Raw genomic sequence first — 26,250 nt, forward strand, 5'->3', positions numbered from 1 at the left:
GATTGGCTGAGGGGGCGGCGCGCGGTGATCTGATTGGCTGAGCGGGGCGGCGCGCGGTGATCTTATTGGTTGAGCGGGGCGACCTGTGGTGATTGAAGGAGGTTTGCGGGCGATGGCGGGCCCACGGGCCAGGCTTTGTTATTGGGACCAAATTAAAGCGGCGATACCGCTGGGAGCAGTGCGGCTGCTGGGCTCCCGGTCCCGGCTCTGTGTGAGCAGCCGCTCGGAGTTTGTCTACATTTATCAGAAGGGCAGCGGGTCCTTGGAGGTGAGTTACAACAGCAGAGGAGAAAGACTTGCATTTATGTAGCGCCTTTCACGACCACCGGATGTCCCAAAGCGCTTTACAGCCAATGAAATACTTTTTGAAGTGTAGTCACTGTTGTAATGGAAATTGCAGCAGTCAATTTGCGCACAGCAAGCTCCCATAAACAGCCATGTGATAATGACCAGATGTTTAGTGATGTTGATTGAGGGATAAATATTGGCCAGGACTCCCCTGCTCTTCAAAATAGTGCCATGTGATCTTTTACGTCCATCTGAGAGAGCAGACAAGACGGCGGCGGGCGGGGCGGGGCCTTGGTTTAATGTCTCCTCTGAAAGACGGCACCTCCGACAGTGTAGCGCTCCTCCCTCAGCACTGCACTGGAGAGTGTTGGCCTAAATTTCTGTGATCCAGTCTCTGGAGTGGGACTTGAACCCACAACCTTCAGTAACTCCAAGGAAAGGGTGCTACCAACTGAGCCACAGCTGACAACAACAACAACTTGTATTTATATAGTGCCTTTATGTCCAAAGGCACTTCACAGATGTATTATAGAATCATAGAATGGTTATAGCACAGAAGGCGGCCATTCGGCCTGTTGACTCCGTGCCGGTTCTCTGCAAGAGCACTTCAGCTGGTTCTACTCCCCTGCTCTTTCTCCATAGCCCTGCAATTTCTTCAGGTACTTATCCAATTCCCTTTTGAAAGCCATGATTGAATCTGCCTCCACCACCATTTCAGGCAGTGAATTCCAGATCCTAATTACTCGCTGTGTAAAAAAAAAAAAGTTTTTCTTCATGTCGCCTTTGGTTCTTCTGCCAATCACCTTAAATCTGTGTCCTCTGGTTCTCAACCCTTCTGCCAATGGCAACAATTTCTCTCTATCTAGACCCTTCATGATTTTGAACACCTATCCAATTTCATAGGATTACTTAAGATATACAACACAGAAACAGGCCATTTGGCCCAACCAGTCCATGCCGGCGTTTATGTACCACTCGAGCCTCCTCCCGTCTTTCCTCATCTAAATCTATCTGCATAACCCTCTATTCCCTTCTCCCACTAAATGCATCTATACTTTTCGCTTCAACCACTCCCTGTGGTAGCCAGTTCAACATTCTCACTTTGTGTAAAGAAGTTTCTTCTGAATTCCCTATTGGATTTTTTGCTGACTATCTTATATTGATGGACTCTAGTTATGCTCTTCCCCACAAGTGGAAATGTTGAGGGGTGTGGGTTATATCAGAGTGTTACAGTGAGGGGTGTGGGGTACAACAGATTGTTACAGTGAGGGGTGTGGGGAATATCAGAGTGTTAGTGAGTGTTCTCCTCTCAACCTTCTCTGCTCTAAGGAGAACAACCCCAGCTTCTCCAGTCTATCCATCTAACTGAAGTCCCTCATCCCTGGAACCATTCTTGTAAATCTTTTCTGCATCCTCTCTAAGGCCTTCACAGCCTTCCTAAAGTGCAGTTCCTAGAATTGCACACAATACTCCAGTTGAGGCCAAACAAATGTTTTATAAATGTTCTTCATAATTTCCTTGCTTTTGTACTCTATGCCTCTAGTTATTAAGCCCAGGATCCCGGATGCCTTTTTAACTGCTTTCTCAACCTGCCCTGTCACCTTCAACGATTTGTGCACATATACCCCCAGCTCTCTCTGTTCATGCACCCCCTTTAGGATTGTACCCTTTAGTTTATATTGCCTCCCCTTGTTCTTCGTACCAAAATGTATCACTTCGCACTTTTCTGCGTTAAATTTCATCTGCCACCTGTCCGCCCATTCCACCAGCATGTCTGTGTCCGCTTGAAGTCTATCACTATGCTCCTCACTGTTCACTATACTTCCAAGTTTTGTGTCATCTGCAAATTTCAAAATTGTGCATGTACTCCCAAGTCTAAGTCATTAATATATATCAAGAAAAGCAGTGGTCCTAGTACCGACCCCTGGGGAACCCCACTGTGTACCTTCCTCCAGTCCGATAAACAACCGTTCACCAGTACACACTCTTTCCTGTCACTTAGCCAATTTCATATCCATGCTGTCACTGTCCCTTTTATTCCATGGGCTTCAACTTTGCTGGCAAGCCTATTATGTGGCACTTTATCAAACACCTTTTGGAAGTCCATGTACACCACATCAACTGCTGTTACCTCATCAAAAAATTCAATCAAGTTAGTTAAACACAAATTGCCTTTAACAAATCCATGCTGGCTTGCCTTAATTAATCCATATTTGTCCAAGTGACTGTTAATTTTGTCCCGGATTATTGTTTCTAAAAGCTTCCACACTACTGAGGTTAAACTGACTGGCCTGTAGATGCTGGGTTTATCCTTGCACCCTTTTTTGAACAAGGGTGTAACATTTGCAATTCTCCTGTCCTCTGGCACCACCCCCGCATCTGAGGAGGTTTGGAAGATTATGGTCAGTACGTCCGCAATTTCCACTTTTACTTCCCTCTGCATCCCACCCGGTCCTGGTGACTTATCTACTTTAAGTACAGCCAGTCTTTCTAGTACCTCCTCTTTATCAATTTTTATCCCATCCAGTATCTCAACTACCTCCCCTTTCACTATGACTTTGGCAGCATCTTCTTTCTTGGTAAAGACAGATGCAAAGTACTCTTTTAGTACCTCAGCCATGCCCTCTGCCTCCAGCGTAGGTCTCCATTTTGGTCCTTAAATCGGAGCCACTCCTCCTTACTACCCGTTTACTATTTATATGTCTATAGAAGACTTAAGATTCCCTTTTATGTTAGCTGCCAATCTATTCTCGTACTCTCTCTTTGCTCCTCTTATTTCCTTTTTCACTTCCCCTCTGAACTTTCTACATGAAGGCTGGTTCTCACTTGTATTCTCAACCTGACTATGTCCCCTTTTTCTGCTTCATCTTTCTCTCTTTCATCATCCAGGGAGCTCTGGCTTTGGTTGTACCTCGGCTGTACCCGAACCATCTCCTCTTTAAAGGCAGCCCATTGTTCGATTACAGTTTGCCTGCCAATCTTTGATTCCAGGTTACCTGGGCCAGATCCATTCTCAACCCACTGAAATTGGCCTTCCTCCAATTAAGTATTTTTACTTTAGATTGCTCCCTGTCCTTTTCCATAGCTAATCTAAACCTTATGATACTGTGATCACTATTCCCTAAATGTTCCCCTACTGACATTTGCTCCACTTGACCCACCTCATTCCCCAGAACCAGATCCAGTAATGCCTCCTTCCTCGTTGGGCCTGAGACGTACTGCTCAAGAAAATTCTCCTCAACACACTTCAGAAATTCTTCCCCCTCTCTGCCCTTTATTACTATCTCAGTCTATTTTAGGGTAGTTGAAGTCCCCCATTATCACTACTCTATAGTTCTTGCACTGCTGTAATTTCCCTGCAAATTTGCTCATCTATATCCTTCCCACTAGTTGGTGGCCTATAGAATACACCTAGTAGTGTAATGGCACCTCTATTGTTTCTCAACTCTAACCAAATCGATTCTATCCTTGACCCCTCCAGGACATTCATTCTCTCTCTCTCTAGCACTGTAATATTATCCTTGATCAATACTGCCACCCCAGCTCCTATCTTTCCTTCCCTATCTATCCTGAACACCTTATATCCAGGAATATTTAGTACCCAATCCTGCCCTTTTTTGATCCAGGTCTCTTGTTATCGCCACAACATCAGATTCCCATGTGTCTATTTGCGCCCTGAGCTCACCAACTTTATTTACCAGGCTTCATGCATTCACACACATGCACTGTAAACCTATCTTAGACCTTGTATTCTCCCTTCGTCTGACCCCTACCTAATACTGTACTATTTCTTACTCTAGTGCTAGCTGTCACTCCCAATCCTTTGTGCACCTTGTTTCTCCTTTCTACTGGTGCCCATCCTATGACAACAATTTTGACACCGAGCCACATAAGGAGAAATTATGGCAGGTGACCAAAAGCTTGGTCAGAGAGGTAGGTTTTAAGCAGTGTCTTAAAGGAGGCAAGAGAGGTAGCGAGGCGGAGAGGTTGAGGGAGGGAATTCCAGAGCTTAAGGCCTAGGCAGCTGAAGGCATGGCTGCCAATGGTTGAGCGATTATAATCAGAGATGTTCAAGAGGGCAGAATTAGAGGAGCGCAGATATCTCTGGAGGGGGGGGCGGTGGTTGTGGGGCTGAAGGAGATTAGAGTTAGGGAGGGGCGAGGCCATGGAGGGATTTGAAAAGCAGGATGAGAATTTTAAAATCGAGGCGCTGTTTAACCGGGAGCCAATGTAGGTCAGCGAGCGCAGGAGTGATGGGTGACCGGGACTTGGTGCGAGTTAGGACACGGGCAGCTGAATTTTGGATCGTGTCAAGTTTACGTAGGGTAGAATGTGAGAGGCTGGCCAGGAGTGCGTTGGAATAGTCAAGTCTAGAGGAAACTAGCCGCTGTCAATCACCGTCACCGTGACGTCACAGAGCAGGCACTCTGTTATATTGTTACTGCCTCCTGCTCACTTATAAAGACACAGGCTGTGTTCACTGGGATATATATTATTATCCAACAGTGTCTAATTAGAAGCATTTTTATATATCTCTATTCCAAATATATTTTCTGTTACTATTTTGACCCTTGTGTACTTTTACTGGAAATCAACCAGCCATGACTCAGTGGGTAGCACCCTCGCCTCTGAATCAGAAGGTTGTGGGTTCAAGTCCCACTCCAGAGACTTGAGCACATAAAGCTAGGCTGACACTCCAGTGCAGTGCTGAGGGAGGGCTGCACTGACCGAGGTGCCGTCTTTCGAATGAGATGTTAAACCGAGGCCCCGTCTGCTCTCACAAGTGAACGTAAAAGATCCCATGGGCACTATTTTGAAGAAGAGCAGGGGAGTTATCTCTGGTGTCCTGGCCAATATTTATCCCTCAATTAACATTAAAAAAACGGATTATCTGGTCATTATCACATTGCTGTTTGCGGGACCTTGCTGTGTGAAAATTGACTGCTGCGTTTCCTACATTACAACAGTGACTACACTTCAAAAAGTACTTCATTGGCTGTAAAGCGCTTTGGGATGTCCTGAGGCCATGAAAGGCGCTAAAGTACACAAAAAAAAATGGTGAAGGATGAAAAAAGGCAATTGGCCCATTGAAGCTTGCCCATTTACAGCAGTAACTTGCATTTACATTATCTTTAGGTAGAAAAATATCCCACGGTAAACATCCCTAAAGTTTGCCTCTCGATTACCCTGCCAGGCAGATAACTCTGATTTTCCCCATTGTGACTCGAAGTTCTGCTTGACTCCAGCAGCCCAGTTTACTCTCTGCCAGATGCTGCAAAAAAAAAAAACTCATTTTTAAATAAGTTTTTATTTCATCTTCATTGTCTGCCATTTCCCTCAAAGTGACAACGCTTGCTGGTTTGGTTCAACAACAATAATTTGCAGTCATAAGGCACCTTTTAATGTAAAAAAAAAAAAAGCCCCAACGCATTTCACAAAGGCCTAATCAGATATAAATGGTCACTCCACCAAAGAAGGAGATACTCGATGGGTTGACTGACAGCCTGGTCAGCAAGGTGGGTTTTATGGGGGTTCTAAAAGGAGGAGAGAGAGGTTGAGATACTTGGGACTAACCACGGTGACCAATTTAGCAGTGGGACGTCCGCACCCAGTGCATTTGGGCCACTGCTAAATTTGTTGGTGCTATTTTTTTAGGCGTTCCAGGTGGCTGTCTAAAACTGCCGTTCGGTCTCATTTACATATGTAAGGGGGCCTACCAGCGGTTTTAGGTGTCCTTGCTGAAATTGTTCAACGAGTGGAGCAGGAGCAGGATCCGGGTCTTCTCCCCTCGGGATTCTTCAGTGGCCCCTGCGGCTGCCAATGAAAGATCTTTTTTTTTTTTGTTTGAAAAATCAAGAAATTCAAGAGTGTTCCTTTGACTCCGCAGTCCTCGTATTCGCCCCCCCGCCCCCCCCCCCCCCACCCCCCAATCCCTGTTGCCGTTCCAACCCTCCTCCTGGGACATGCCTTTGGTCTGCTGCCAGTGAGGCAAGTGGCCCGATATTCATAAGAACAAGCAGCAGGCCATTCGGCCCTTCGAGCCTGCTCCACCATTCAATGAGATCATGGCTGATCTTCTGCCTCAACTCCATTCACCGGCCCTATCACCATATCCCTTGATGACCTTACTAGTCAGAAATCTATCGACTTCTGTTTTGAATATACCCAATGACTGAGCCTCCACAGTTCTCTGGGGTAGAGAATTCCAAAGATTCACCACCCTCTGTGTGAAGAAATTTCTTCTCATCTCAGTCCTGAATGGCCTACCCTTTATCTTGAGGCTATGGCCCCTGGTTCTAGACTCCCCAGCTAAGGGAAACATTCTCCCAGCATCCACCCCATCAAGCCCTGTAATAATTTTGTATGCTTCAATGAGATCCCCTCTCATTCTTCTGAATTCAAGAGAATACAGGCCTAGTTTACTCAATCTCTTCTCATACGACAGTCCCGCCATCCCAGGAATAAATCTCGTGAACCTTCGTTGCACTCCCTCTATGGCAAGTATATCCTTCCTTGGGTAAGGAGACCAAAATTGTACACCGTACTCCAGGTGTGGTCTCACCAAGGCCCCAATATAATTGGAGTAAGACTTCTTTACTCCTGTACTCAAATCCTCTTGTAATGAAGGCCAGCATACCATTTGCCTTCCTAATGGCTTACTGCACCTGCACATTCACTTTCAGTGACTCATGTACAGGGACACCCAGGTCCCTTTGAGCATCTGCATTCCCCAATCTTTCACCGTTTAGGAAATACTCTGCCTTTGTTTTTTCTACCAAAGTGGATAACTTCACATTTATCCACATTATATTCCATCTGCCATGTTCTCGCCCACTCACTGAGCCTGTCGAGATCCCCTTGAAGTCTCTTCACATCCTCTTCGCAACTGACACTGCCACCTAGCTTTGTATCATCAGCAAATTTGGAAATGTTACCTTTAGTCCCCTCATCCAAATCATTGATATAGATTGTGAATAGCTGGGGCCCAAGCACTGATCCTTAAGGTACCTCACTAGTCACAGCCTGCCATCCTGAAGAAGACCCGTTTATCCCTACTCTTTGTTTTCTGTCTGTTAACCAATTCTCAGTCCATGCTAGTATATTACCCCCAATTCCACGTGCCCTAATTTTGTTCACCAACCTCTTGTGTGGGATCTTATCAAAGGCCTTCTGAAAATCCAAATACATCGCATCTACCGGTTCCCCTTTGTCTACTCCACTAGTTATATCCTCAAAGAACTCCAGTAGGTTTGTCAAACAGGATTTCCCTTTCATAAATCCATGTTGACTCTGCCCAATCTTACTATTAGTTTCTAAGTGCCCAGTTATTGCATCCTTTATAATAGATTCTGGCATTTTCCCAACTACTGATGTGAGGCTAACAGGTCTGTAGTTCCCTGGTTTCTCTCCCTCCTTAATTCACCTCAGTAAAATGCACAAGCTGCCTAAAGAGGCGCGACAGGTGCCAGTAGCTCCTGCAGAAAATGTTAATGATCATCTACAGTTCTTACTCCTGATCGTTCTGCAGTAACATAGAAACATAGAAGATAGGAGCAGGAGTAGGCCATTCGGCCCTTCGAGCCTGCTCCGCCATTCAATGTGATCATGGCTGATCATCCAAACTCAGTACCCTGTCCCCGCCTTCTCCCCATATCCCTTGATCCCTTCAGCCTCAAGAAACATATCCAACTCTTTCTTGAATATATTTAATGAACTGGCCTCCACTGCCCTCTGTGGCAGAGAATTCCACAGGTTCACCACTCTCTGGGTGAAGAAATTCCTCCTCATTTCAGTCCTAAATGGCTTACCCCTTATCCTTAGACTATGACCCCTGGTTCTGGACTCCCCGGCCATCAGAAACATCCTTTCTGCATCTAGTCTGTCCAGACCTGACAGAATTTTATAGGTTTCGATGAGATCCCCTCTCAATCTTCTAAACTCCAGTGAGTATAAGCCCAATCGACACAATCTCTCCTCCTACGTCATTCCTGCCATCCCAGGTATCAGCCTGGTGAATCTTCGCTGCACTCCCTCCATGGCAAGAACGTCCTTCCTCAGGTATGGTGACCAAAACTGCACACAATACTCAAGGTGAAGTCTCACCAAGGCCCTGTACAACTGTAGCAAGACATCCTTGTTCCTGTACTCGAACCCTCTTGCTACGAAGGCCAACATACCATTTGCCTTCTTAACCGCCTGCTGCACCTGCATGCTTACCTTCAGCGACTGGTGCACAAGGACACCCAGGTCTCTTTGCACTTCCCCTTCTCCCAATCTATTGCCATTCAAATAATAATCTGCCTTCCTGTTTTTGCCACCAAAGTGGATAACCTCACATTTATCCACATTATAGTGCATTTGCCATGTTTCTGCCCAATCACCCAACCTGTCCAAATCGTACTGGAGTTTCCCGACATCCTCCTCACAGCTTACCCTCCCGCCCAGCTTTGTGTCGTCTGCAAATTTGGAGATATTACATCCAATTCCCTCATCCAGATCATTAATATATATTGTGAACAGCTGGGGTCCTAAGACCGATCCTTGCGGTACCCCACTAGTCACTGCCTGCCACTCGGAAAACGACCCGTTTATTCCAACTCTTTGCTTTCTGTCCGCCAACCAGTTCTCTATCCAAGTCAATACCTTGCCCCCAATCCCATGTGCCTTAATTTTGCACGCTAATCTCTTATGTGGGACCTTATCGAAAGCTTTCTGAAAGTCCAAATACACCACATCCACTGGTTCTCCCTTATCTATTTTACCAGTTACATCCTCAAAAAATTCCAGTAGATTAGTCAAGCATGATTTACCTTTTGTAAATCCATGTTGACTTTGTCCGATCCTGTCACTGCTTTCCAAGTGCGCTGCTATTACATCTTTTATAATAGACTCTAGCATTTTCCCCACTACCGATGTCAGGCTTACCGGTCTATAATTCCCCGCTTTTTCTCTACCACCTTTTTTGAATAGTGGGGTAACATTAGCTACCCTCCAATCCATGGGCACTGTTCCAGAGTCTTATCGAGTTCTGGAAGATGTTCAGTAGTGCATCTACTATCTCTAGGGCCACTTCCTTAAGTACCCTGGGATGTAGACCATCAGGCCCTGGGGATTTATCGGCCTTCAGTCCCATCAATTTTCCTAACACCATTTTCCTACAAATACTGATTTCTTTCAGTTCCTCGCTTTCATCAGACCCTATGTTCCCCGGTATCTCTGGGAGGTTATTTGTGTCCTCCTTTGTGAAGACAGAACCAAAGTATGCATTTAGTTGGTCTGCCATTTCCTTGTTTCCCATTATAAGTTCCCCCGATTCTGACTGCAAGGGACCTACGCTTGACTTCACTAATCTTTTTCTCTTCACGTATCTATAAAAGCTTTTACAGTCAGTTTTTATGTTCCCTGCTAGCTTACTCTCATATTCTATTTTCCCTTTCTTAATTAATCCCTTTGTCCTCCTTTGTTGACTCCTAAACTGCTCCCAATCCTCAGGATTATTGCTTTTTCTAGCCAATTTATATGTCCTCTCCTTGGATCTTATGCTATACCTAATTTCCTTTGTTAGCCACGGTTGAGTCACCTTTTTTGTTTTATTTTTACGCCAAACTGGGATGAACAAATTCTGTAGCTCATCCATTCGGTCTTTGAATGTTTGCCATTGCCTATCCACCGTCAACCCTTTGAGCGCCATTCCCCACTCAATCCTGCCCAACTCGCTCCTCAGACCATTGTAGTTTCCTTTTATTTAAATTGAGGACCCTTGTCTCTGAGTCAACTACTTCATTCTCCATCTTAATGAAGAACTCGATCTTATTATGATCGCTCTGACCCAAGGGGCCTCGTACAACAAGATTGCTAATTAATCCTTTCTTGTTGCATAATACCCAGTCTAAGATGGCCTGATCTCTGGTTGGTTCCTCGACATATTGGTCCAGGAAACCATCCCATAAAGACTCCAGGAATTCCTCCTCCACAGTATTGTTACTAATTTGGTTGGCCCAATCTATATGTAGGTTAAAGTCACCCATGATGACTGCTGTGCCCTTATTGCACGCTTCTCTAATTTCCCTTTTAATGCCATCCCCAACCTCCACCTTACTGTTTGGAGGTCTATATACCACTCCCACTAATGTTTTTTTCCCCTTAGTATTTCTCAATTCTACCCATACAGATTCCACATCATCAGAGCTAATATCCTTCATTACAATTGTATTAATCCCTTCTTTAACCAGTAATGCTACTCCACCTCCCTTTCCTTTTTGCCTATCTTTCCTGAATATCGAATACCCCTGGATGTTGAGTTCCCAGTCTTGGCCATCCTTGAGCCACGTTTCTGTAATCCCAACCAAATCGTATTCGCTTACCTCTATTTGCGCAGCCAATTCATCCACCTTATTACAAATGCTCCTCGCATTAAGACACAAAGCCTTCAGGCTTGTTTTTTTAACGCTCTTAGACCTATTAGAATTATTATTTACTGTGGCCACGTTTGATTTAAACCGTTGATTTCTCTGACTGCCACTTTTGTTTTTCTCCTTCCTATCTTTTGCTTTTATCCCTGTTTTCCTTTCCTCCGTCTCCCTGCTCAGGTTCCCAACCCCCTGCCATTTTAGTTTAAACCCCCCCGAACAGTGCTAGCTAACCTCCCCGCAAGGATATTTATCCCGCTCTGGTTCAGGTGCAACCCGTCCGACTTGTACAAGTCCCACCTTTCCCAGAAGCAGGCTCAGTGATCCAGGAAACTAAAGCCCTCCCTCCTGCACCAACTCTTTAGCCACGCGTTCATCTGCTCTATCCTCCTATTCCTATACTCACTAGCACGTGGCACCGGGAGTAATCCAGAGATTACAACCTTTGAGGTCCTGCTCTTTAATCTGCTACCTAGCTCCCTAAATTCTTGTTGCAGGACCTCGTCCCTCTTCCTACCTATGTCGTTGGTCCCAATGTGAAGCACGACCTCTGCCTGTTCCCCCTCCCCCTTCAGAATGCCCTGCAGCCGTTCAGTGACATCCTTGACCCTGGCACCAGGGAGGCAACAAACCATCCTGGAGTCACGTCTACGGCCGCAGAACCATCTATCTGTTCCCCTTACGATAGAATCCCCTACCACTATTGCTCTCCCACTCTTTTTCCTCCCTTCCTGAGCAGCAGCAACACCCCCGGCGCCAGGAAGTTGGCTGCTGCTGCCTTCCTCTGGTGAGTCATCCCCCTCAACAGTATCCAAATTGGTATACCTGTTTGAAAGGGGGATGGCCACAGGGGTCTCCTGCACTACCTGCCTGCTTCTACTGCTCCGCCTGGTGGTCACCCATTTCCCTCCTGCCTGTGCAGCCCTACCCTGCGGCGTGACCAACTCATCAAACGTGTAATCCACGACCCTCTCAGCATCGTGAATGCTCCACAACCCATCCATCCGCAGCTCCAGCGCCTCAATACGGCCCGTTAGTAGCTGCAGCTGGATGCATTTCCGACACACGTGGTCATCAGGGACACTGGCAGCATCCCTGAATTCCCACATAGAGCAAGAGGAGCATAACACGGGGCTGGGCTCTCCTGGCATGACTTACCCCTTTAATTAATTTTAATTAATTCAATACCACCAGTTAAAGATATACTCTAGGGCGCTTATTTACCAACTGTCCCCACTACACCACAGAGACCCAAGAAAATATAAACCGCAGAATTTAAGCTTGTAATAAAAGAAATACTCACCAACCAATCACTTACCTGCTTCCTGGTGACATCACACTTGGATTACTTTTTACCTCTCTCCTCTGCTGTTGAATTGGTCGGGCCTCACCTCACAACTGCCGCCGCTTTTAAGCTCTGCCGCTGGTCACTGCCCTCTCACAGGTCCGATGCTCTGATCGGGCCTCACCTCGCAACTGCCTCTGAAGGTGTGCTTATATAGACATTATAAGCGAGAACCAAATTGGGGTTGGCCGTGATACCCTCCATAGCCAAATAGTCTGCTGACATTCACTGTTTGAGCTCATGGATGAAGAATTGAGTCAGCTGTGGCTCAGCTGGTAGCACTCGCGCCTCTGAGTCAGAAGGTTGTGGGTTCACAGTCCCACTCCAGGGACTTGAGCACAAATATCAAGCTGACACTTCAGTGCAGTACCGAGGAAGTGCTGCACTGTCGGAGGTGCCATCTTTTGGATGAGAGGTTAATGAGCCCAGTTCTGCCCCCTCAGATGGACGTAAAAAATCCCATTGGCACTATTTCGAAGACGAGCAGGGGAGTTCTTCCTGGCCAATATTTATCCCTCAACCAACATCACTAAAAACAGATTATCTGCTCATTTATCGCATTGCTGCTTGTAGGACCTTGCTGTGTGCAAATTGGCTGCCGTGTTTCCTACATTGCAATAGTGACTACACTTCAAAAGTACCAAGGTCATAAAAGGTGCTATATAAATGCAAGATTTTCCTTCCCCTCTTCTTCCCCCCCCCCCCCCCTCACCCCTTCTCTTCCCCCCCCCCCTCTTTCCCTCTTTTTCCTCTCTTCACTTGGGTGAGATAGTGGAGGGGTGCCGGTCCCTGAAGAACTGTTCCACAGCTGAAAGAGGTGAGGGGAGAAAATTGCAAAAGTTTAAAAATGTTTGCTTTGTCTTCTGCATTGGTAGATTGTGTACAGATTACCCAGTTCTGTGTGGCATGTGGAAGTGGACAGGAGGAGTGAGCGGCTCTTTGTGCTGTGTGCCGGCAGTGGAATATATAGCATACCTTTAAATCAGAAGAGTAGGTAAGATTCATTCTATGTAATATTGTACTACGTAAGCAGTAATAGATATACATATATAATACATTGCCAAACAGGGGAGCTGAACAAGGCAGGACACAATTGTTTTTGAGCACATGTTTTTTGCATTATTATAGTAAATTAGAAATATTGTGATTCTATAATAATCCGTAAAATAAAAATACATAGAAACTCCCGTATTCTTTAGTATCGGTCAATCAAATAAATCCCCAAATGATGTGATTTCATAAGCTGTAGTTCTTTCGTTAAAGGTTCAGCCTTTGGAGGCTGTCATTTGCTGTTGTTCATCATGCTTAGCTGAAAAGCTAAGAGATCTCGAAGTTTCTGTATATTATAATACAGATTAACGGTCTGCAGTGCTGCAGACCAGTAACGATGCTTGTGTTTGAGTTGCGCTGTTGCAGATTATGGTATTGTTCAACGTGTGACAGATTCACAATTGTGTCTGTCACCTCCGCTGATCTGGAATCAGGAAATAATTATTTGTTCGAACGAATGAGGATCTATTAAAATTACGCGGAAGAAAAAATGCTAACCAGAGGTGACGTGAGGAAAAACTTTTTTTACGCCACGAGTGGTTAGGATTTGGAATGCATTGCTGGATGGGGTGGTGGAAACAGATTCGATGGTGGCTTTCAAAAGGGAATTGGATAATTACTTGAAGGAGAAAAGATTGCAGGAATATGGGGAATGAGCCAGGGGGGTGGGACTAACTGGATTGCTCTTCAAAAGGGCCGGCACAGACTCAATGGGCCGAATGGCCTCCTTCTGTGCTGTACTATTCTATGATTCTAAGTTTGTTTTGAAATATTTGCCCTAACTAAACTACAGCACCTACCCCCCCCCCCCCCCCCTTGCCTGTGGTTGAATCCATTCTAATTCCACAACAACTTTACAATCTCATGAACATACCTTCCTGGTGAGCCAAATTGTCTTCAGTCAAACAGCGAGGCTATCGGGGATTTAATGATGTTATTGAGACATTCTCGGGAGATATGTTCTATCTAGGGCCACAGACGATCAAACCAGCCAGTCCTGAGACCAAAGTTATTAGCCTGCTGGGACGTGTACTGTTCCAGTACTTGACATGCATCGCTGGATGTTGTTCAGAGTGTTATAACAAGCACTTGAAGTATAAGTTTGTGTGAGCTGGCTCCAGTGAAATACACAGCAGGGTTTTCATCTCTGAAAATAGTTGTTGACCCAAATTATTGTATTTTTGTCGGTGATGAAAATTGGGACTACATTTCTGTATAGGCTGTAAATAAAATAAGACTATAAAATTTGAAATGAGACGAGACTAAAAGTGAAATTATTGAAGCAACTTGGTCCTTACACTAGAACCAGATGCTGGAAATGGGCAGATGAATACAGTCTTGGTTGACACTCAAGCCCAGTTTATTATTTCTCAACATTTGTGGCCTCGGGAATTGCGTGAGAAGTGAAATAAACGTTATACTTTGAGACATAAATTAAAAAATAATAATAATTCTGTGGACAGATGAAAATATGGAAAAGAAAAATGACATTTCTGACTTTAAAGACTGAAATATGACTAACATTTTTGAACAAAGGTTTTGAGTAAAACTAGCATCAAATTTCTAATGAAGACAATAGATAGAATAAGATTGACATTTGAACTAAAGAGACCGAGGAAAACTAAAATGACTTTTAGCATGAAAACCAGTCCTGTCGATACACCGTTCTGTTGTATGTTGGAGAAATATTTTCTGCTCTCAATAAAACCTGTACCATAAAATATTTAACAGCTGCAGTCTGATCGCTGTAACCCTCCAGCTACCTTCAAACAGGAATCTCCGTCTAGACTGACACTTCTGCCCAGACTTCCCCTAGGGGTTCTGCTTCTCGGTATCAGCTCAATCACCTAAGGGAGTAAGGAAAAATGGAGGGGGAGGGGATTTACTTCATCCACCGAGCACATCTCCCATCTGGTTGACAAAGGAACTGTATCTGTTTGAAACCTGATTGGTAAAGGGAAGGAAGTCTAAATATTTGTTGGCAACTGCAAGTGCCAGTTGATTTTCCATGCTTTCCACTTGTTGCTGGTTCCAAAGCCGGACGTGTTCTTTCATCCCCATTTCCCAGCCCCTAAACTGGCCTTTTAATCTGTTTCATTTCCTGTGTTTTTTCAGTCCTGACGAAGGATTTCGACTTGAAACGTTGACTCTATTTCTCTCTCCACGGATGTTGCCTGGCCTGCTGAGTTTTTCCAGCATTTTCTGTTGTTATTTCGGATTTCCAGCATCCGCAGTATTTTGCTATCGTACTAGTGTTGTAGGATGGGACTGGGCAGTGGGTGGGGTCATAGCTTGAGGGCAAATCTTTACTGATTATCACAATTCATAGAAAACCCAAGTACAGGTACATCATAATTAGGGCAATGATTTGTCGGCACTCGGATACTTGTAACGTCTCTGCCCATGTAACTTGAATTCATGTTAGGGGTTCGGTAGCACAGTGATCCGGAGCCGTGAGTTCAAATCCCACCACAGCAGCTGGGGAATTTAAATTCAGTTAATTAAATAAATCTGGAATAAAAAGCTAGTGTTAGTAATGGTTCGCTAATGTCCTTCAGGGAAGGAAGTCTGCTGCCATTACCCGGTCTGGCCTATATGTGACTCCAGACCCACAGCAATGTGGTTGACTCTTAACTGCCCTCTGAAATGGCCTGGCAAGCCACTCAACTGTGACAAATCACTACAAAGACTGCAGTGGTTCAAGAAGGCGGCTCACCACCACCTTCTCGAGCAATTCAGGATGGACAATAAATGCTGGCTTTGCCAGTGACACCCATGTCTCTGTGTATGTCAGCTGCTGCTCTGGATCTGAGCCCATTATCTCTAGAACACTTTCTTTCCCTCTTGCTCTTCCGTCTCCTCTCCCCTCCTGTTACCGATTGATGCCACTTTTCATTTCTCCCCTTGGGTACTTAGCCGACTCTAATCCCTACCCCAGCCGACTCTAATCCCTACCCCAACCGTCTCTACTCCTCTGCTTTCCTACTCTCCCACTGCTGACACAAGCTCAACTCCCCTCTGCCTCTCTTGGCATTCTCCAAAGGGCCCATCGAGGAACCCGTCACTGCCCCCTTATGAGCAGCAATCCCAGTTGTCCCATTCTCCTCTCTCGCCGACGTTCCCATCTAATGTACCCACAGGAGCTAACCGTCCCGTCCTGCTCAACCCTCCCACCACCACCACCCCCTTGGATTCTGCCAGTGGATCAGTCATTGCCTCTCTCCGCATTTCCCTCCAGGATGTTGATTCACGTGTTAATAAGGCCCTTGCTATCCACAAACTTATTGTAGATGATTGCATTGACATCCTTTATGTGACTGTAACTTGGCTCACGGAAGGTGACACCTTGCCTCTTACTGAAGCCTCCGTGGCTAATTTTCTGCCACCTGCCCCACCTGAACCACAGTGGTGGTGTTATGGTCCTGTTACTGATTGATGCCACTTTTCACTTCTCCCCTTGGGTACTTAGCCGACTCTAGTCCCTACCCCAAGTCACACCTTGATCTCCCTCTCCACTCCTCTGGTACCATCTTCTCCTTTTGAGCACCTCACCTTGTTCTACAGCTCTCACCTTTCCTTTAAAATACTTGTTGTCTACCACCCCCCCCCCCCCCCCCCCAAGCCTCACCACAAGTTTTTCTCCACCTCAGCACCAAGTTGACTGTTCATCCTTGGTGATTTCAGATCCTCTTGCCCTTTTTCGCCTTTGAATTCACTGCCCCCCCCCCCCCCCCCCGTCCTTCCTAAACCTCTCCCTCCATATAAACTCTCCTACCCCTATTCACGACTACCCCCTTGACCTTACCATCTCCAATCCCCTGGCCGTGATCACTGACAAGGCCACCTCTCACCACCCACATCCCACTTCCAACCCCACTTCCTTCTACGTCCACACTTAGAAAAAAAACCCTCCCCCAAGTTATTTACAACTGCACTTTCAAACTTGAGCGTATCTGGTGCACGACTAATTTAGCCAACGATTGCCAAATCTGGTTGGACTACATTAAGTGCTATTGGGCCTCGCTCTGCCAAAACCACCAACTAATCCAGGATCATCCTGGAGAGCAAATATAACCCCTGGATTCTTTTCTCCACCAACAACCGTCTCCCCTTCTCCCCTCCAATGTGCAAGGAACTCATGGACTTCTCAGTTACTACGGTTGAGATCACCCATCAGTTGCCTCTTTGAACCAGGAGTTCCTCTGACTCTGGCCTCTTGTGCATTCTCTTCTCCCCACCATTAGCAGTCGTGCCTTCAGCCCACGCTCTGGAATTCCCTTCTAGACCCATCTGCCTCTCTATCTCTCACTCCGTCTTTAAGACCCTTCTTAAATCCCACCTCTTTGACCCAGCTTTTGGTCACCCCAACTAATATCTCCTTCTTTGACTCCGCATCCATTTTTTTTCCCTTGCGCCTCTGTGAAGCGTTTTTTCTACATTAAAGCCGCTAGATAAATGCAAGTGGTGGTTGTTGAGACATTTTATCAAAATTAAGGTAACTGGAGAGTAAATTGAGCTACATATGGCAAGTGCAGAAATTTGCCATGCCTTGTGTCATGCCAGATGACTTACTATAATCACAGAGGTGGAAAAAGTGGACTCTGTTCAAAAAAAAAAAAGTATATCTTGGTCCAACCATTATGCACTCATGCTTGCCAAGCCCTTGACACTACAGATAGGCAATTGCCTCCATTCCCACATACGGTGCTTAAAAGTTTTCTGATCACCATATCCCCACATTCTGTACACAGGTTTAAAGCTGTGCTTCAGATTCCCCTTTACAGAGGTTGCAGATATTTGTCACAGAAAGCAGTTTTTAGCCTTTAATAACCAATATACATGAACTGAAGGTTGCAATCTGATTGAGCGGGGACTTGTTCACTGCTGTGTCGACATTGTGTGAGGCACTGAATGGAGGCTCCAACTAGGTCTGGGGTTATTGTGCTTCTGATAACTTAATGGGCAGGATTTTCGTTGGGCCGTGGAGGCGGGATTGGAGGCGTGTGGGGGGTTAAAATCTTGAAATCGGGGGGCACGAACCCATCCTGCCCCCAACCCGCCTCCATGCCAGTTTCAAAGGAGGCGGAAACCCAACCTGTGCTGGGACCCGCCTCCCCAAGGCGGGAATGGGATTAGAGCCAATTAACTGCCTGTTAACAGGTAGTTAACAGGCAGTTTTTAGCCTAATCCCTATTTTTATTGCTGAAGTGTGGGATTCCCGACGGCTCCAAACCACGCCAAGTTAGCGAAGCGGGCCGTCGGGCTGAAGGATTTTGGAGGGGTCGAGATGTCTGGTGTTCAGGTGAGTGATGGGTGCATGAGTGAAGAGGTTGGTGTGTGTAAAGTGTTTAAAGAAGTTTTACTTACAATTACTTACCTTTTACAGCCTTCCTTCCTTCAGGTCTCAGGAGTCCCTCATCTCACCGGCACAGAAAGCAGAATGGCTGCGAGCTGTCAAATGTTGCAGCATTCAGCTTTCTGTTCTGGAGAGATCTCTAAATCAGCCTGAGAGGAAGGAATTAACTTGGAGTACAGATTGTCAGTGTTTGACAAACACTGTCAAACGCTGATATTTCATCTGTCAAAAGCTTTTGAAACTGGCTTGCGATTGAGCTATGAACAGAACTGAGTAATGATGTGCGTACGCCAATCTGTAAAGACATGCCAATTATGTAGAGTCCAGACAGTAGTGCGGGCACACGTTTAGCAGCATTTGTGTTATTAGAAAGGCACTTGCATTCCTAAATCTCTATTAACGGAAACCTTTTTACAATCCCGCAGATATCAAGAGGGCTGGGTACTTATCTTGTACTAAAACTTCCCATCTTGGCTCCCCCTGGCTCAGTATCCAGGATCAGAAAAGATGCTGATCTGCATTACTCCCCGTGGGCCCCTTTTGACAGATGAAATGTCAGTCTGTGACGTCACCTGTTGCCGGGTGGCCCTTAATTGGCCTGCTGAGCCCGCTGGGTGGGCTCCACAAGGTCAATCAAGTGAAAATCGCGTGGGTTGGCCACAACTCGATGGAGGTGAGACTACAACCCCAAAAGTTGTAGTCACGCCTCCTCAATGAAAATCCAGCCCATAGTATCTGAGGACTCGGTGACTGTTTGATCACATAAACTAATCACTTTGCATAGCTTGTATCCTGTCCTTAAAATAAAAACACACACATGCTGGAAATACACAGCAGGCCAAGTCGGCATCTGTAAAGGTAGAATACCGATTCTGATGTTTTGAGTGTGTACTGTTCACCAGAAGCCTGTCCTGATGAGAGACACGAACTCCGGATTCCTCCAGGAACTGAGGCACATCCAGGAGCACTGAGCCATATAATGGACTCCCTTTCACTCACTGGCTTTGCTATGTTAACACAGCATATTCTTCAATATCAGTCAATCTGACTTTTCTGTGCGATTGCTCCATTATCCATAGTCTTTAAGTGGAAAATGTATCTGGTTATTTGAACCACAAAGCCTCCTTGCAATGTGGATACATTTTCCGGATTCTGTCACTCTGCAAGATTTTAGTATATGATGGCATATCCAAAGTTTTGATGCTAATTTTTTCTACATATGCCCCGTATAAAACTTATGCATTTTTTTCCCCCCCCCAGCCTCATTGAAGAGACAGGAGCTGAGGAATCGGCCCTTGATGCTTCCCAATCGGAAAGTAACTGTGGGCGTTGCATGCCTCCTGTCTGTGCTGTCGGTGCCGAGAGCTGTCTCGTCGGGGACTCTGCGGTCTGCTCCTTCATTGTTTCGGATGATGTTGTCGTGACGGTGGCTAAGGAGGGTCAGAAATGGAGGATGAACTCCCTCAGGCTCCCAGCTGTCAGCTGTGAGGTTCAGATGTTCCAAAAGATTGAAGAGATAGACTTCACGTCTCATCCCAACTCACTACGTTGTGAAAAATCCCCCGAATCGAGTTACCCGCCAGTGTTGTGTTGCATTTACCCTCCGGCTGAGAAGGATTCCAAGGAGCAGAAGAGGGGTGATGATTCCTTCTGTCTTGAATCATCTCTTTTCAGCCTCCTCTTTGGTCTGGATGCGAGCATGCTGCACTCGCCCATCATACTTTGTGGGCTGCCAGATGGGCAGTTTTGCTTCTTACCTGTGAAATATACCAGGTCTGAGGCCAAAGGTCATGCGTCGCGAATGACCGTGCTGCACCACCTCGAACAGCCAGTGGTTTTTATTGGAGCCTTGACGTTAAGGCAGGAAGGGAATGATGATCAGGATCGCCAGTCATCGACGGACAAACCACTGATTCCCGACAGTATTGTCGTGATGGGGAAAGGTGGCAAAGTGCTGATCGTCCAGGCCAGCCTTCAAATGGAGATGCGGCTTCCCAACTTCACTGAGTACCACCTTCGAGGGCCCGTCATCGGTGCCTGCTGCCGCGCCAATACTCTTTATTACAGCACTGGCTCGGATTTTCTCAGCGTTGAGTTTACCTGCAGTGGGAATTCTTCTGCCGTTGCTGGGAGGACAGCAGATGAGAGGGACGGCCAATCTGATGGTGTTTTGCCCTCCATCCTTACTCCCATTAGTCTGAACATCTGTGGGATTGCAGCTGTTTCCACACCTTCACTGACACCCGAAGGTAATCGATCTGCACCCTTAGCCGGGACTCTGGTTCTGAGCCAAGGTCTCCGACCTGAAGCGTTAACTCTCTTTCTCTCTCCACAGATGCTGCCTGACCTGCTGAGTATTTCCAGCATTTTCTCTTTTTATCTCTATTTTCATTGCTGTATATTTTCCCTCCTCCCAGTAATCTCAGAGGGGGTGATACACTCTGGGTATTTAACTAATGGCGTGGGGGATTGAAGAAACTGGCTTGTGATTGAGATAGGAACAGAACTGAGTAATGATGTGCGTACGCCAATCTGTAAAGACATGCCAATTATGTAGAGTCCAGACAGTAGTGCGGGCACACGTTTAGCAGCATTTGTGTTATTAGAAAGGCACTTGCATTCCTAAATCTCTATTAACGGAAACCTTTTTACAATCCCGCAGATATCAAGAGGGCTGGGTACTTCTCTTGTACTAAAACTTCCCATCTTGGCTCCCCCTGGCTCCGCATCCAGGATCAGAAAAGATGCTGATCTGCATTACTCCCCGTGGGCCCCTTACTGACGTCCGCAAAGCGGTTCTGTGCTGAGTGTGTGGACCTGAAATGGAGGGCACAGGGGAGGCATATGAAAGTTTACATTGTAAATCATTCACCCTGTTCTTTAGCATTGGCATTTAAATGTGCTGATCCTTTGGGCTGGGGGGGGGGGGGGGCGGGATTGGTTCTACAGTATCAATTGGACACAATCGCAGTGTTGTCAAGGCCTTGGTCCCATTGTAATGTCGAGCTCCTGTAATTTAAGTGCTGACAGATCGCTTGCTGATGGCCAGTGAGCATTCCTTGCTCTGGTGAACGAATGTGGAACTCCCTCAGCACAAGAGCTGCCGCTGATTCTGTGGGACGATGATGTCTGGAATCTGCTGTGTGTGGCTGCTGGCTATTCTAATTTAACTGCTATAGCATATCGCCTCTCTGGGGAGTGAAAATATTTTCTGCTGTATGCCATATTATTGCATTAACACTCGGATTGCAAACTCTTCTGTGTGTTTTATATGAACAGAAAAGTGTACTTGAGAAAAGCATCCTCATTTTCAGTGTATTTGAATGTTCTGGTCCCGATTCTTACCCTGACGGCCGGACTGTCTGGGCCTCAGAACCCTGACTGCTGCCGAGTCTGCTCTGTGGTCAGAGACCAGGATGTAGGTGGGCTGAAATGGATGATGTGAGGTGTCCCTTTGTTCCCCACTTGTGTTTTTGACCAGGTGATGTCGACCTAGTAGCGCTGACTGAGAAAGGAAAGGTGATGCTGTGTACCTTCCCCCGCAGTCCGAGTGCAGCCCAGAGCGTGAAGCTCCAGGCAGCTAGCGCAGGACAGCGCATCAAGGACCTTCTCTCGGGGATTGGCAGCGTCTCTGACAGGTAGGAGGACAGTCCTTAAGTTAAAATTTCCAGTTCGCTTTAGTAGTACGTAAATGTGCTGCCTGGTTCAGTACCGAGACAGGCAGACCAAGGCTTAACTCGCACTCTGTGCTGAGTTAGCTGAACTCATTCACGGCAGTGGTGGGGATTCTGCAGTTGACGGCGGTGTCTCTGGGTTAAGGTGGGGTTGCTGCTCCTGATCAGAAAGTGTGAACAGTGGGTGACAACCAGGCTGGGCTCTGCTGTGGCCCCCCCCCCCCCATCCACAGTTGGAAAGCCTGCCAACCCCTCACCATCTCAGTTTACACATGACGAATGGCTACTTGGATTTTGCTGGAAGTTGCTGCTACCTGTGGAACTCTCCCAGCATGAGTCAGCCTCTGTAGGAGAGGAGGCGGGACAATTGGGACACCGGGAAACACAAAATTCACTGTTGTTTTTTTCGCCCCCAGAATCACGTCCTTGAAGCGTGTCATGCAGCAGAAAGACAAGGCCTTAAAAGGACTGAACCAGGACTTCAACATATGCTGCGCGCTGCTGTCCAATCAGGAAGGCCAGGAAAAAGGACTTGTGCCCTCCAAACAACCAATCGGGCTGCTGCGTCACTGCAAGGTGGAACCGTTTGCTGCTGCAAGATTCACTAGTTGTTTCGTGCATTTTGGAGAACCTCAGCGATTGGCCACTGGAACACAGATGGTCTCTTTGTGTCAAGCTCGTTACCCAAACATCTGCTTTGACCAAAGGCTCGGACAGCACAGCCCTTACTTATGCTTTTCCCATCAGTGAACTCCCACCCAGAAAGAAGATGGAGGTCACTGTCCCTTGATCTCCGAGAGTGATAGTTTTATTGCACTTCCTGTGTCGGTTCACTGCTTTCTCTATTATAGTTTGAACAGCATTATGGCAGGGAATGCCAGTGACTGCCCCTCTCTCATAATTCCTCGCTGTCTCCTAGACTTTCAGAAAGTGATGGCATTTGCCTGCCTCTAAACACTCAGGTTATTGATTTGTTAGATTGCCTGCACATTCATGAAGGAGGAGCAACTGAAATGGTGCCACCCCTGAATAACCACCACAAACCTAGCACATCAGACGCGTTGGAGATGTTTCTACGGTCCTTTATGTGCTCTGAAACTAATGACATTCAAGGCAATGAAAGTTAAAAGGATCTTTCAGTGTTCCAGGCAGTGACAGGACAGCTACAGGACCTTTTACAGCTTGCCTCAAGTTGTCCTGTGATCTGGTGAAGGTTGCTCTGAAAGATTTTGGTACAGGTGGGGAAAGTTTTATTTTTGAATAATGAACTGAAATCTCTGTGCTCTAAATGTGTAAATCTGAGACATTCTCCACCTGTTTTTCATTTCTCTGCGGACACCACTAACCCGCTGAGCGTCTGCACAGCCAACCTGTGCCAAGGTCTCTGCCACAAGATCTAAGCTTGTGCAGAAATTCCCGGCACGCCCCCCCCCCCCCCCCCCACCCCGGGACACTGTCAGGCCATGATTTGGAGCTTCCTTCAAAGGCCCAGCTGTGGTCAGGTGGTTTTGTGGGGATTACCACTGTGCTAACAACCCACTGACACATTGTGAAGCTTGTGGGGTAGATTTTGACACTGTGTGATGCTGTGAAACGGCAGCCTGCTTTACATCTCTCCATTGACTTCAATGGAAATAAAAAGGGGGGGAGATGTACAACGGGCAGCCGATTTGCTAACACCCGTTTTACATTAACGCACAAAGTCAAAATCGACCCTTTTTTTCCCTTCCTTTGCTCCTTTTTTTCTCCATCAATTTTTCTCCTCTTGGTGGTGTTGCTGGGGTTAGTGCCAGGTTTAGCCGTTGCCCTCGTACCTCATTATTCATGTGTCGACAGATTATTCAGTAGGCATCCCCCCCCCCCCCCCCATGTCTGTACATGTGCACTTATTGACATGAATCAGTCATTCATGAAAGAAAGACTTATGAAATAATACTGAGCGGCCTACGGTGGCGCTGTCCAGGGAGAGTATAAATACTCGGCACGGGCCCAGCTTGCTCAGGACATTCTTTAACAGGAACTAGTGAAAGACACAACTAGACCTCCATGTTGCTAAAAACAGTTGATTAAAGCTTTGTTTAACGCTTAGACCAAGTGCCTAGTAGTTTTCTTACGGCACTTATGTCTTAGGACAATTGTAGCACATCGCTGAGCTGGCTGAGATCAGTTGGCACTTTCCTACAGGTCAGGATTGAACTGTTGTCTCAGTGCCTGGTTCTCCTGGTAGAGGCACATAGGAGGTGCAGTGGAGATTGGTGGACTGTACAGTGCGTTGTGCCGTCGCAGTTTGTGCCTCGCGGCAGCTCATTGGCATCCTCGGGGGATCTGGCTGTGCTCTGGGCATGAAACATAAAGGGACAAAATAGTTTGCAGCCTTCTTGGAGCCGCTATATGGCCCTTCTGGCAGTCTTTTGTATGGAACATTCTGGAACTTTCTGAAGCATGAGATTTAAAAAAAAAACAAAAAACCCCCCATGAGCATTTTGACTAACTGCAGTCTGTAACAGTTGTTGCAGCTGATTTTACCGTTGTAGGGTTTTTTTTTATTGCGGGGCTGTCTTGTCGTTCGGGTTTCAGTAAAGTATAACTGGAAACCAGGCGGCAGGCTAATCATAAATGTTGTCTCTCCAAAACTTCAGTTGTGTCTGGAGAGAGTCTGATTGCCAATTCTGGTTGGACGTGTTCCTGGAGGTTGCATCACGTGACCTCCCTCCGTCAGCCGCCCCATCCAGTCAAACAGCCTGTTTTTCCATCTCCCCAATATTTTTATAACTCCTAAACAAGTGTTTAAAAAAAATGGGGGGGGGGGGGGTGGAAATCCACAATTTTTCTCCTGGGTTGCTTGCAGCAGCGCTGAGGAGATTGATCTTTAATTCCTGGAGAGTCCAGGATGATTCTGCAGGGTTGGCGGCCTCTAAGCGAGCATTCTGAGCGGAATAAAACTGGGGTAAAGCAGTAGTTGTACTGGAGGTGGTGAGTTAAGAGTATCACATAAGAAATGCAGTGGCTTAAGTCTGCTTTTTCCTGTAGTGTCTTTAATTAATTCCTGGGATGTGGGGGTTGCTGGCAAGGCCAGCATTTATCGCCCATCCCTAATTGCCCTTGAGAAGCTGGTGGTGAGCCGCCTTCTTGACCCGCTGCAGTCAGTGTGGTGAAGGTACTCCCACAGTGCTGTTAGGGAGGGAGTTCCAGGATTTTGACCCAGCAACAATGAAGGATCGGCGATATATTTCCAAGTCAGGATGGTGTGTGACTTGGAGGGGAACTTGGAGGTGGTGGTGTTCCCATGCGTCTGCTGCCCCTTGTCCTTCTAGGTGGTAGAGGTCGCGGGGTTTGGGAGGTTGGCTGCCGAAGAAGCCTTGGCGAGTTGCTGCAGTGCATCTTGGGTAATAGTACCAATACATTAGATTAGCCTCGGAGTGGGGTTAGATTAGCCTCGGGTGGGTTAGATTAGCCTCGGGTGGGTTAGATTAGCCTCGAGTGGGTTAGATTAGCCTCGTGTGGTTAGATTAGCCTCGGGTGGGTTAGATTAGCCTCGGGTGGGTTAGATTAGCCTAGGATGGGTTAGATTAGCCTCGGGTGGGTTAGATTAGCCTCGGGTGGGTTAGATTAGCCTCGGGTGGGTTAGATTAGCCTCGGGTGGGTTAGATTAGCCTCGGGTGGGTTAGATTAGCCTCGGGTGGGTTAGATTAGCCTAGGTTGGGTTAGATTAGCCTCGGGTGGGTTAGATTAGCCTAGGGTGGGTTAGATTAGCCTCGGGTGGGTTAGATTAGCCTCGGGTGGGTTAGATTAGCCTCGGGTGGGTTAGATTAGCCTCGGGTGGGTTTGCTTCTGTTCCCCTGCCCCCCCCCCCCCCCCCCCCCCCACAGTCTTAATGATTTATTAATTCTACTTGAAACAGTAGGGTGAACTGCTGGGGAAGGGTGGGCTTTGAGCTATTTTCATTGTGTGTTACTGAAAGGTGAGCAGGAGCCACTGAGCACCGAACGGCCTGTGGCAATCATTGTTACACAGATGTGGGATTATGTGAGGAAAGTATCTAATTTCTCTGTCTTAATATGTATGGTGAAAATAGTATCCATTCGAAGTCCTCGCTGCTCCTAACAACACCAATTATGGGCTAGGTTC

At 46.6% G+C, this 26,250-nt stretch overlaps 1 protein-coding gene across 1 annotated transcript; it reads left to right on the plus strand.

The window, feature by feature from the left end:
• The first annotated feature begins 82 nt into the window (after window positions 1-82).
• On the plus strand, window positions 83-22,904 carry LOC147102812 (Fanconi anemia core complex-associated protein 100-like). The gene is made up of 5 exons (XM_085963646.1): window positions 83-268; window positions 12,918-13,036; window positions 19,709-20,697; window positions 21,930-22,086; window positions 22,539-22,904. The coding sequence occupies exons 1-5, from the start codon at window positions 113-115 to the stop codon at window positions 22,870-22,872; spliced, it is 1,755 nt and encodes a 584-aa protein (XP_085819772.1). The 5' UTR covers window positions 83-112; the 3' UTR covers window positions 22,873-22,904.
• Window positions 22,905-26,250: the final 3,346 nt, after the last annotated feature.

The sequence above is a fragment of the Somniosus microcephalus genome, chromosome 21 (genome assembly GCF_052327205.1).
Source record: "Somniosus microcephalus isolate GS21.2 chromosome 21, FLI_Smic_1.0, whole genome shotgun sequence".
NCBI classification, from domain to species: domain Eukaryota; kingdom Metazoa; phylum Chordata; class Chondrichthyes; order Squaliformes; family Somniosidae; genus Somniosus; species Somniosus microcephalus.

Excerpts from the sequence above, each read along its gene's own strand:
- LOC147102812 (XM_085963646.1), top strand. The coding sequence starts at position 113 with ATGGCGGGCCCACGGGCCAGGCTTTGTTATTGGGACCAAATTAAAGCG. Across the intron at positions 20,698-21,929 it reads ACCTTCACTGACACCCGAAG|GTGATGTCGACCTAGTAGCG; the intron begins GTAATCGATCTG and ends GTTTTTGACCAG. Across the intron at positions 22,087-22,538 it reads ATTGGCAGCGTCTCTGACAG|AATCACGTCCTTGAAGCGTG; the intron begins GTAGGAGGACAG and ends TTTCGCCCCCAG.